Source organism: Phaseolus vulgaris, chromosome 2 (assembly GCF_051622355.1).
Source record: "Phaseolus vulgaris cultivar YP4 chromosome 2, ASM5162235v1, whole genome shotgun sequence".
NCBI lineage: Eukaryota > Viridiplantae > Streptophyta > Magnoliopsida > Fabales > Fabaceae > Phaseolus > Phaseolus vulgaris.
Window position 1 is genome coordinate 38,272,910 of NC_143499.1, and position 12,910 is coordinate 38,285,819.

At 36.9% G+C, this 12,910-nt stretch overlaps 1 protein-coding gene across 1 annotated transcript; it reads left to right on the top strand.

Annotated features, from left to right (window-relative positions):
- Positions 1 to 8,557: 8,557 nt before the first annotated feature.
- LOC137811868 (ABC transporter G family member 1) lies at positions 8,558 to 12,518 on the top strand. Its single transcript, XM_068613725.1, has 8 exons — positions 8,558 to 8,984; positions 10,085 to 10,164; positions 10,270 to 10,740; positions 10,833 to 10,919; positions 11,028 to 11,159; positions 11,240 to 11,434; positions 11,534 to 11,620; positions 11,706 to 12,518. Exons 1-8 carry the CDS (start codon positions 8,711 to 8,713, stop codon positions 12,372 to 12,374), a joined length of 1,995 nt encoding a protein of 664 aa, XP_068469826.1. The 5' UTR covers positions 8,558 to 8,710; the 3' UTR covers positions 12,375 to 12,518.
- Positions 12,519 to 12,910: the final 392 nt, after the last annotated feature.

The window sequence follows — 12,910 nt, forward strand, 5'->3', positions numbered from 1 at the left end:
ATTTAAGTTATTGTTTAAGTTGTTTATATTTATACACACACAAAAAGTTATATATAAATTTATTGATTAACAAATCTAATTGCAAAATAATTTGTAAGTTTTGAATACTTATTCACAACTTCTAACCAAACACATTGAAAATGGAATGGTTTGGTCCGAATTTGTTTATAAGATATAGGAAGGTATAGTTATATTGTTCATATTGGTAGTAGAAGGCTTGGCAGGTCTTGTGAGACAAGCTACTAAGACGAATCTTCTATCAGGCCTTAAGATTGGGAGGAAGAAGGTTGAGGTGAGTATCTTGCAGTTCGCAGATGACACCATGTTCTTCTGTGAGGATTCCTACTCTAATGTGGTGACGTTGAAGGCAATACTCAGGGGTTTTGAGTTAGCTTCAGGTCTGAAGATAAATTTTCACAAGTCAAAACTAGCAGGCATCAATGTCCAAAGAAACATCTTAGATTGCTATGCTAAGACCCTCAACTGTGCTCAAATGGGGATACCTTTCAAGTATTTGGGCCTTGAAGTAGGAGGGAATCCCAGGACAAGAAAGTTTTGGGAGCCTATGCTAAACAAGTTAAAAGACCGACTCAATGTGTGGAAGGGCAGATTCCTATCCATGGCAGGGAGGGTGTGCTTAATCAAATCAGTTCTCTCCTCTGTCCCGCTCTACTACTTATCTATGTATAAAGCACCGGCGTCGATCTGCAAGAGTATCACCAGAATCCAAAGGAGGTTTCTTTGGGGTTGGGGGAAGGAGAAGACGTCTATCTCTTGGGTAAGGTGGGAAGTTGTGTGCAAAAATAGAGAGGAGGGTGGTCTGGGTGTGAGAGAGATTCGAAAGTTTAATGCAGCTCTTCTGGCTAAATGGAGGTGGAGATACATTTCGGAAGAGAAAGGGAGATGGAAGGAATTACTAGATTCGAAGTATGGCTCGGAAGTGCAGACTCCGGTCAAACTTCAATCATGGTGGTGGAGAGACTTAAACAAAGTATGTAGGGAGGGTGAAGGTGAAGGGTGGTTTCATAAAGAAATTGGATGGAAGTTAGGATGTGGAGATAAAATTAGGTTCTGGGAGGATGTGTGGATTGGTAACGGTAATCTCAAAACTTTGTTCCCCAGATTATTCTCGTTGTCTTTAAATCAGGGGCACAAGGTGGGAGAGGTAGGGGTGTGGGAAGAGTCGGGGTGGTGTTGGCAGTTAAGGTGGAGACGGGAAAGATTTGAGTGGGAATCCGCCCTAGTACAAGAATTGGAAGTGCTCATAACTACGACAACCATTCTCAAAGAAGAGAAGGACGTCCAGGTATGGGGGAACGAGGAGAAAGGGCGCTTCTCAGTCAATAATGCTTACGTGTGTCTATCTAAACAAGGAAGAGGGCCTCAACTTAATGTCTTTAAGTTGCTGTGGGAAGCTAAGGCGTTCCCAAGTGCGGTGACTGTAGCGTGGAGAATTATGTTGGATAGACTTCCTACCAGAATATGTTTGAGAAGGAGAGGGGTGTTGATGGAAACAACCTTATGTGCTCTTTGCCAGACGAAAGATGAATCGTGTCAGCACCTATTTCTGGATTGTAAATATGCTAATCAAGTGTGGTCTATGTGCTTCAATTGGATTGGTATGTTGTTCGTTCAACACAATGATTTAATGACGCACTTCGAGAGTTTCAACCTGTTTCAGGTTAGTCATAGTCAAAACCTGGTTTGGAAAGGGGTGTGGGTAGTGGTAGTCAGGTGTATTTGGGATCAGAGGAACTTGGTAGTGTTCAAACAAGGCGTTGTAGATGCAGAAGAAATTTTCCAGCAAGCACAAATTAAATCTTGGCAATGGCTGAAACATAGGTCAATTTCCTTTAACTATTCCTTAGTGGATTGGATCTTAAATCCAATGTGCTGCATAAAAAGCTGCAAATAACCAGATCTTGGTGATATGCTCAGTGGAGGAAAGGTGGAGATGCTGCTAGAGTGGGAATAAGGCATTGGTAGTGTGATGGTTGCAGGGTTTAGAGGCTGCTGATTAAAGGTTTAGTTTCCATTGGTCTTGTTTTGTTCTGCAGGTACCGACTGAACTGGCCACCTCAGACAGATCAGTGGTGAACTGCCCCTGCCAAGCTCATTGGTTGGAAGCTGTTGTCACAGCCATTCTTGCGGGATGGTGCACTTAATTAACCTATGGAAGGTTGCAATGCAACTAGCTACAGTGGGCGGACCTGAGCAAGGAGTTCCTCAGTTGTTGGTGTAAGTGGTTGAAGGCAAAGGCTCTGGCTCTGGAGCACCTGAAGGTCTGTTATGTGGAAGGAGTTAAGGAGGTGTAAGCAGTACCCTAAGAAGATATGGTCAACTGCAAGAATCAAATTGCCTAAAGTGTAAAGTGGTATGGTGAAATCAATATGGTTGCGTGGTAGACATGTTTTGGCACGGCCTAAGGGAGCCCTATTCAACTGGTTTTTACTGGTTTGGGGTTCTAGGCCAACCGTCCATTGGGACGACCTCCCATCAACTGCAGTACCAAAGGACTTGGTCCTAGAGCAATTTATTATAAAGGGTGTAGGAAGGACGGTGGTATGGAGGTGCTGATGGTGGATTCGCAAGAGTAGAGAGCAGGTAGAATTAGAGCTAAGCCCCCTAAGGTACAAGGTAGTAAGGAGCTGCTGGAGTACGGTGGCTGTAGTATCTGAGGTGTGCTGATGGACTGGAGAAGGGGTTTCGGTCTTTTAACCACGTAGTTTACTGCCTTTGTAGTACGGGCCTATATTACCTCTGTGGGATAATTTTGTCTGTCAGTCAAGAGAACTTGCTACACTGCGAGGAAGAATGCTCATATAGTGGGGATGGAAGGGCTGTGTGATATGCTACATGCTAGATGAACTCAAGTTTTTGGGAACTGATTCATTTGAGGAACAGGAGCAGGTTGTGGGTTGAAATGGTTGGGTCACCTTAAAAGTCAGTTCAGGCTGCATGTTGAAATTGGTTTGACCACAAAGAGTAAAAGGCTAGCAGCGTAGGACTTGAAAGAAGAGAAGTTGGTTCTGGTTTTGCTGATTGGGGTTGTTGGGGTATGAAGAGGTCTCTTTAAGGGTTCTAAAGTTGTTGAGGAGCCTTGATTTGATAATGGTGGAGTGCTGGTTGACGTGAGGAAATTGTGAGGCAGGGTTATATTACAGCTGGGATGCTATGATGCTTCATAGGGAGGTGCATCTCCTATGAAGATTGAATTGGAGAAAAGCTCCACTGGAAAATCATGTAGATTAAGAGCAGGATGTTATCTCTTCGTGTATGTTTGTTATGTTTTTTGTTAGGAACAAAGCTCATGGCTTTGGTTGAGCAATAGAAACCTTCTCTATGTTTTTATTCCTTTGGTTGTAATTGTGCAATTGAGTTTTGTATAAGGATTGGGACACCCCTTAAGTGCCCCCTTTTATTCATTCATTCATTGCTGATAAAAAATAAATAAATAAAAAATGTAAGATTTACTTAATGAAAACTTTAGAGTCGGTTGAATTGCAAGAATGTTTTTTTAATTTATTAATAAAAATTATATTAAAGGAGAATGTTTGGAATACTCTAATATTTTTTATAAAATAAAACTATATACATATAAATTTAAAATCAATACGTATTAGTGAATTTAAAATTAAAAAATGTAAACTCTTAAAATGTATTTTCTTCACATATTTTTTGAGGTCGAGAGAGAGTAGAGCAGCTTTTATTGAGTCTTCGTTTAAATGAAATCTGTGATATATAATAGTCAATAGAAACTAGTTTTCGTTGACAACTGAATGTTTGGGAAACAAACAAAGCAACGTTTGTTGTGCAACTGCTTCTGCTTTCTCTGCGTGGTTGAACTCAAGCCACACATATCACAATAATGACACATATATGGTACTCGTGTCCATTAATTGTCGATCTTCACGGTTTAAAACCGGATCATGTATGGCATCATATGGTGGTAGGACCTGTAGTACCTTCTCTAATTTATGGTGAGTTTCATATGCAAAAAAATCTTTCTAAGGTGGGGACAGGTAAATGATTAGATATTGACACATACGTATAACACTCGTATGATATGTATTGGTGAAATGTCTAATTCAAAAATATTTTTTGGATTTCTGACCATTCTAACACGATTCCAACATAATTTTAAAATGAACAAATACATTAATTTTCCAAAAACTCAAACTTATTGTATAATTTTTTATTATAATTATGAAAATAAGAAATAAATCCTTTAGAAGCATCTTTTTATCACACAAAAATAACTTTAACATACTTGTGCACATAAATCTTTATTATCAATTTATATAATTTATAATTATATAATATATAGATTCGTGTTCCTGTATCCTACATTTTTGACAAAGTGTTTGTGTCCATTTGATACCAGTATTCGTGTTAGTGTCTGTGTGTGCATAGCTGAAAACTTAACAAATGGAGTAAGAGGTTCGGGTTTGTAAGGATTTACGACATTTGAAATGCTACAAGAATAGAGAAGTAGCTTGACAACATTAGAATTGAGAATCTGAAGTTGCATGTCAATATTCCAAGGTATAGAAGGTACGAAAATCAAAATTGCCAAAGATCTCAGAATTGGGTTACCCACAGTTATAAACAACAAAAAACTAAGGAAAGTTTGATATCGGCAAATTCAAAACAAAATATGCATTTCGTCTCGAAGGAAAAAAAAGAAGAAAGGAAGAAACACACATATGCTGAAGCATCAAAGAGGGTGACATTATCTTCTTCCACGTTGAACTCTTGTATTGGAGATCCAACATCGACCATCGATTAGAGACAAAGATTTTTTTATAGTACATAAGTGAATACAAACCTCATCTTATAAGTTCATTTTATAAGGTTGAGTTAGACTTAAAGTTCACTACCTAATTTGGTATCAGATTCATTTAGTGTCTATCCTAGCAAGAGTTTGTTGGACTTATCAGACCCTATCAGATCACTCGTAAATATATAATCTCACACACGAGTTGGAGGATCTCGACGTGAGGCAGGCGCGGTAGACCCTACATCGAGTAAAGATAATTTTTTTTATTGTATATAAGTGAGGTGCAAACCTCACCTTATAAACTGGTTTTGTAAAGTTGAGTTAGGCTTAAAGTTCACCTCTTAATATCTTAAAAAATATCAACTATACAAGCTAAGAAGGAAGTTCTACCGTGGTTGGAAAGTAACTATGTGAGACGCATGGAAAGAGTTCTTCAAAGGGGGAAAGAGTATAATCAAAAGGAGATAATATGTGATCATTGTGTGGAGGAAGTGGTTGAACTTAATAGAGGATGGTTTGAGAATTTTCTTTTAATCTATTGTGCCATGGTCAGAGCAGGAGATGGCAAAACATCATCAAGTATGGGTAAGATGCACTCGGGTGCCTCTATCTGTATGGAATAAAGTTTGCTTCAACAAGGTTGTCGATCACATTGCGACACTTATAGGTGTTGATGAAGCAACGCTTGCCTGGGAAAATATTGAATATGCGAGACTCAAGATTAGGATACCATTGGGTGATAGTGCCTTGTTAAATCATAATATGTTGATCAGTGGCCAAATCTATGCAATGGGTGTGGAAGAGGACATGTTATTTAATGCCAATAACGAGTGCCAGAAGGTGGGAACGTGTCAGATCAACCTTTCTAACATGTAAACCTACTTAAATTTGGCTAATAATAACAGCCACACAAACAAAATTAAATCCAACTACACACTTACATGGTTATAAAATGGAATAAATACAATCACCTTGTCCACACATTATTTAAATAAAAAAAATACAACATGTGAAACATCTAAACTCTGCTTGATTCCCAATATCATGGTAGAGAAATAAGGGCATGGAAACGAAAAGAGTGATAGACGGGTATGTTCACACTTTAAAGCTTTACTAATAGATTTTCGGACTACAATAATGAATAAATCCACAATTTTAATTAAGATTCATCTAATTGAGTTTATTTTGGCCTTAACTACTATTTATGCTAATCTTGTATTTTAGTCGTAGTAGATGATCTAATATTAATATGAATGAAGTGTCTACCACTACAAGTGGATCAAATCACATGAAAGTTCAAGTTGCTTCTTTGAATAATTATGGAAAACGAAATCCATGAAGTCAGGACCAATTGGGTTGGGCTAACTAAACACCATGGTGGTGTGCAACATGACATAAATGAAAATGTAATAGTTGGCCACCGAACCAAACGTTAAATCTTGTGTTGTTTATTTTCTGCAATTGATTCGTGATTATGTGTGTTGCTTCCGCGTGCGTTTTTTTTCCATCAAGTGACATCAGAGCTTGGTTCGTTTAATCAACGAGACGTGAAAATTGCGGCTCCAGCGACGTCCCAAAGCTAGGGTTTCGCAGGAGCGGCAGCGGCGTCCCAAATCTAGGGTTTTGCAGGGGCGGCAACAACATCCAAAAGCTAGGGTCTCGTAGGGACGACAACAGCGTCCCGAAGCTAGGGTTATGTGTGCGTTCGGTAGGTGTACTGGTCTGAGACGGCACAGAGTGCAATGCGACGGTGGTGACCAGCAACGGTGGTGGTGCGGAGCGCGCCAGTGCGGTGCGAAGCACGAATAGCGGCGGTGCGCGTCGCGTGTCCTGGCAGCTGCGGTCCAGTGCGGCTGAGCGCCAGTGCAGTGGGGAATGTGACTAGGTCTGTTGGTGAGTGATTTTGGGTGGTGCAATATTTGTGTTCTTGATTTAAACAAAAAAAAAAGATTGCCAAGATCTAAAATTAGTTATACCGAGTATCTCGACTAGTCGTTTGAGATGGCAAAAGATGAGAGGTTTCGAATTGAAAAATTCGATGGTACAGATTTCCGTTGTTGCTGAAAAATGCAAATTGAGGATTTCCTAGTTCAAAAAGATTTGAACGTGGTTTTGGGTGACAAGCCAGAAAAGATGTCTAATTAGCACAACTTGCTATGTGATGAATATGGTTCTAATTAGACCTATTTTGAAGAAAACTACTTATGAATTGTTTAATGGAAGAAAACCCAACATTGGTCACTTGAAAGTGTTTGGCGGCAAGTGTTACATTTTGAACAATGGAAAAGAAAACCTTGACAAGTTTGATGAAAAAGCAGACGAGGGAATCTTTCTTGGTTATTCATGCATATAGTGTGGATAATAAGAGACTTATGACTGTAGAAGAATCTGTTCATATTGTATTTGATCAGACTAACCATGCAGAACAGAAATCTGTGAAGAATCGTACAAAGGAAGATGATCAGAACATAACTCTGCCGAAACTGGAGTTATGCATTATAGCTTGTGATCAAGAAGGTTTCATTTTCAGGATCCTCGTAGTAGTTTGGAAAGGATGCGGGTGGGGGGTTTTTATCCTGTGATTCAGACCTATCAGATCTAGAACCCAATCTGTTGGTTTTGGTTTGGTCCATGGAACCCAAATCTGGTTTTGGCTTTGCCATACTCTGGAATCCAAGTTTGATTAAATCAGGGCAGTTGTGATGATATTGCAGGATCACTAGGTTTTATGGAGATTTTTTCTGGTTTTTAGCAGTTTTATCTGCTGTAAATGGTGAGGGTTTTGCTGGTTCTGAGGCATGTTACCATGCCACATCCAAAGTGTTTCAAAACAGTAGGGAGCAGTCTATTCCTTGGTTTTATGCAAGATTGTGAGTGCATGGAAAGACACTTGTGGAACATAAAGGAAACCAAACCCTTTACCAACTAAGCTTCTGGAATTGCTTGCGGAACAAGCCAGGGAGTAAGCATGGCAGCAAGGGCTTTTGATTCAGAAAATGCCGACACATGATGTGGAAACTTCAGAGCTTCATAATGATGTTGCATAATTGTAGTACAATTGATGCATAGTATTGAGGTACTAGGTGGTTCATAAGCAATGGTATACGATAATGGTTATGTAAGCCAAGAAAAGGGGGTCAAGGTTGATGCAGGTGTAGGGCTAGTCTGACCAGAGCCTATGCAGATTTTTAAAGCTGCAGGTTCATTATGTTCTGTTTTTGCTAGTGCTTTTTTTGCAGTCAATTATGCAACATTCATCTAGTTATGCAGCTGATGTAAATGTTGTAGAGGGTTAGTTTTAGCTTTTTGTGTGTGGCAGGAAGTTTAAAAAAATTATTTCTATAGAGGTCAGACCCTCTTATTACGTGTATATCCTATATTTATTATATTCTTCGTCGATAAAATAAATAAATAAAAGATATAAAAGAAATGAGTGTTTATTGTTAAAAATAATAGAAGTTCCTTAATATAAAGTGAAATATTAATTCAACCAACAAAAAAAAGACTCATTTAAGTAAGCTATATATATATATATATATATATATATATATATATATATATATTATAAACGCTCGAAGGCCACAAAAAAAACCATGTACTAGACTTTTTGGTTCACATTTGTGTCCAGGTGTCTATCAATCATGAAAAATCAACAAGATACATCATATGTTCGGTGCGACATCATATCAAAGGGCTCCACCGTAGAAGTATATTTTGTGGTTCAAAAATAGCCTCTCTTCCCCCTCATTTATTATTTGACCTAATCTCCAAAATCTTGGAGGAAAAATATCAATATGAAGCAGTGTTTAAATGTGAAACTCGTATTTAAATATGAAACATGTGTTAAATTAGCACACAGTAAATCCATGCATCTTTATTATGTCTATATATGAGTTCACAGACCCTCCATTGCAGCTGTGACATTTTAAAATGGATAGCATTGGTGATGAATCTGTTTCACCTGCTGCTAGACGTGTGATGAACATTGAAGCCTCCACTCTAGAAGTGGAAGCAACAAAGATGAATGGTGGAAGTGAGGGTGTCTGCTTGACATGGAAGGATGTGTGGGTGACTGCTTCCAACAGAAACAATGGAAGCAAATCAATTCTTGAGGGTCTCACTGGTTATGCTAAACCAGGGCAACTCTTGGCAATAATGGGTCCCTCTGGCTGTGGTAAATCTACTCTGCTTGATACTTTAGCAGGTAAACTTCTAATTAATCTCCATCACTTTTCATCCCTTATATATTTTACTAAATACTTTGTCTAAAGTTTTTTGGAAGTTTTCTATATGTCCTAGATTCTTTTACCAAATACATAAGTAATATACCAATAACAACCTTTTTATATGACAAGTTTATTAACTTATATTAATATAACTACTTTAAAATTTATACCAAGAATAATTCTTTTGTTAAATGCTCTAAAGTAAAACTTTTTTTTACTCACCACGTTTATTGAATTAAAAACAAATTCAATGTCTGGATAGTCACCAATTACTACTTTTTCTATTTTTAAAACATAGCTCCATGTTATGATTCTCTTAAACCTTAACGTAAAAATATTGATAGTCGCTTAAAACTTAAGAGTAAAATCATAATTATATACTATTTTGCCTCCTTTAACGTGTTTTTTTCACTTTAAAGAGAAAATTAAAGAATTTTAACTATTGAAGAAAAAATATTTAATAATACATACATAAAAGAAATAAATTTATTAAGTTTTAACTGGTGGAATTCCATACTTTATAATATATATATATATATATATATATATATATATATATATATGTGTGTGTGTGTGTGTGTGTGAAGTATTATGCACTTTTCAAACGTTAGATTTGAAAATAGACTAGTAAGGACTAAAATACAAGTACTAGAAATTTCTATATTCCAACAAATGGTTCTGTGGAGGAAAATAATCAAGGGTCTTCGGCCATCCCTTTTTCCAAAATAGACTACATTAATAATATTAGTACAATATTAGTGATAATAATAATGATGATAATAATAATAATTAATATACAAAAATTTACATACAAAATGTGTGTATTATGTAATAACTAAGATTATTATTTATAGTTACAATCAGTATATAATGACTAGATATATTATTATTATTTTTTATTATTTCAAAATCATACATGATAAAAAAAATAGTTTTAATTCTCCTGTTTACAAAATTAAACCAATATTAATTGGGAGATCAGAGGGAGAATTAAAGGAATATAAAACACTTTTCCTACTCTTCTTTGTCACTATAGAGGTTTGAACAAATTAAATGATGGTATAAATTCTTATTTCAGGGAGATTAGGTTCAAAGATGAGGCAAACCGGGGAGATTCTGATCAATGGACACAAACAAATATTGACTTATGGAACCTCAGTATGTACAAAATCTTACTTTCATCATCAAGATCACTAATAACTACTTAATTTCAAGATACACATGATGAATTAAACATTCTTTGAATCCATGTTGTGAACACAGGCATATGTGACACAAGATGATACCTTGTTGACAACCTTAACGGTTGGAGAAGCAGTGCACTATTCTGCTCAACTCCAGTTACCTGACACCATGTCAAAACAAGAGAAGAAAGAGAGAGCAGACTTTACAATAAGAGAAATGGGTCTTCAAGATGCCATTAACACAAGAATTGGAGGATGGGGTTGTAAAGGGATCAGTGGGGGTCAGAAAAGGAGAGTTAGCATCTGCATTGAGATCCTAACACGCCCTAAACTTCTCTTTCTTGATGAACCAACTAGTGGACTTGATAGTGCAGCTTCCTATTATGTTATGAAAAGAATCGCTTCCCTTGCTCAAAATGACCACATTAAGAGGACTGTTATTGCTTCAATCCATCAACCCAGTAGTGAAGTTTTTCAACTCTTCAATAACCTTTGTCTTTTGTCTTCGGGTAAAACAGTTTACTTTGGACCTGCTTCTGCTGCAACTGAGGTAATAAAAAAAACTACCGTTTTTTATACTCCATTATTCTCAAATTACTGTTCTCTTTCTTTCTTTCTCATCATGCTTTTATTTCAATGTAGTTCTTTGCTTCATATGGCTTTCCTAGTCCTTCTCTCATGAATCCGTCTGATCATTTACTGAAAACTATAAACAAGGATTTCGATCAGGTAACTAAAATGACCATGTTTCCATGATTCAATTCTTCTTTAGTGCAAGATAAACAACAAGTGTAGTCAACAAAAATCCAATTAAAATGGGTGTTTCGATTTCATTAGGACATTGAAGTGGGTATATCTGGATCTAGAAACTTACCCACAGAAGAAGTAATTGACATCCTTGTGAGCTCATACAAAAACTCTGAAAGGAATCAAGAAGTTCAAAGTGAAGTAGCCCTACTGTCTAAGAAGGTAACCACCTCAATGCTTCTACTCTAGTAGATGCTCATATTGCAAATACCTAAGTTAACACGAACAATAATTGGTTTCAGGTTACAAGTTCATTGGATGTGAAGAGAAGGCATGCTGGCTTCCTTAATCAGTGCTTTTCTCTTACCCAAAGATCGTCCATTAACATGTATCGTGATCTCGGCTATTATTGGTTACGCATGGCCATATATGTTGTATTGGCTATAAGTTTAGCAACTGTTTTCTATAATTTGGGCACAAGTTATGACTCTATTAAGGTACAGAATGTGCTATAACTCACATACAAAAACTAAATCACAGTGGCTTTGAATTTTTCTATCGTCCTCTAATCGTGCAGCTACTTTTGATTATTTCAGGATCGAGGTTCGCTTATTGCATTCATCAATGGATTCCTCACTTTCATGACCATTGGTGGATTCCCTTCCTTCGTGGAAGTCATGAAGGTAAAAAATCTTAGTTGGGGTTAAGAATTGTATGAGTAGTCTAAAAAGAATTTAACATTTACTATTTACTATTACTTGGTTGCAGGTATTTCAGCGAGAAAGAGAAAACGGACATTATGGTGTGAGTGCATTTGTGATTGGGAACACGTTATCATCTATCCCGTTCTTGGTATTGGTTACATTAATTCCTGGAGTTATAGCTTACTTCCTTCCGGGTCTTCAGAATGGATGCGAGCACATAGTGTATTTCATTTGTGTTTTATTTTCTAGTCTGATGTTAGTGGAGAGCCTTATGATGATAGTTGCAAGCATTGTTCCCAACTATCTAATGGGAATCATAACTGGTGCTGGAATTCAAGGAATCATGCTTTTACTCAGTGGCTTCTTTAAATTGCCAAACGATATTCCCAAACCAGTTTGGAAATACCCTTTGCACTACATTGCTTTTCATACCTTTGCCAACCAAGGAATGTTCAAGAACGAGTATGAAGGACTGAGATTTGCTACCAACCATGGAGGAGCCTCACACACTTACACCACTGGTGAAGAGGTTTTGAGAAATATATGGCAAGTTGACATGAGTTACTCAAAGTGGGTTGATCTTGCAATCTTGTTGGGGATGATTGTTCTATATCGACTTTTATTTTTGGTTATCATCAAGATTCAAGAGAAGTTGAAGACCTTTGTTTTATCACTATCTTCCAAGAGATCATCACAAATCATGGCAAACCCCAACGCCACTCCTTCACGTTGACACAATGCTTACTTTTAAATTCTACTCTTCATCCTTCTACCGTTATTACTATTCCCACAACTTTTGATTCTAATGAACTAATTAGATAAACATGTGTGTGTGGTGTAACATGTCGTAATTATAATTAGTTATCATTTTTAAATATGTTTTGGATTTGGCTTTCATCACCTACATCTAGTTGTATGGGTACATGCAACCCTTTAAATTCATACACCTTGATTTTATGATTAGAGTTTTACATCACGTTTCGGAGGTAAAAGAATAATCTTGTTTCGAAATTATCTAGTCCGTGGTATCTTTGATGATATTACCAGATTCTGACTACAGAAAGTGCAAAAGATTTCACTTTTGAATAAAGATAACTAATTTAATTATAGAAGTACATGTAACTTTTTGTATGTGAAAAAGTAAACCATCATATATAAACTACAACGACCAAAATCTTTAGATAAATCTATATTATTCACTTCGGTAATTTACCTACGAAGAGTGTTCTTGATAATGGAAACCGTACTTACCAACCAACTTTACTCCGT

Excerpts from the sequence above, each read along its gene's own strand:
- LOC137811868 (XM_068613725.1), top strand. The coding sequence starts at position 8,711 with ATGGATAGCATTGGTGATGAATCTGTTTCACCTGCTGCTAGACGTGTG. Across the intron at positions 8,985-10,084 it reads TCTGCTTGATACTTTAGCAG|GGAGATTAGGTTCAAAGATG; the intron begins GTAAACTTCTAA and ends TTCTTATTTCAG. Across the intron at positions 10,165-10,269 it reads TATTGACTTATGGAACCTCA|GCATATGTGACACAAGATGA; the intron begins GTATGTACAAAA and ends TTGTGAACACAG.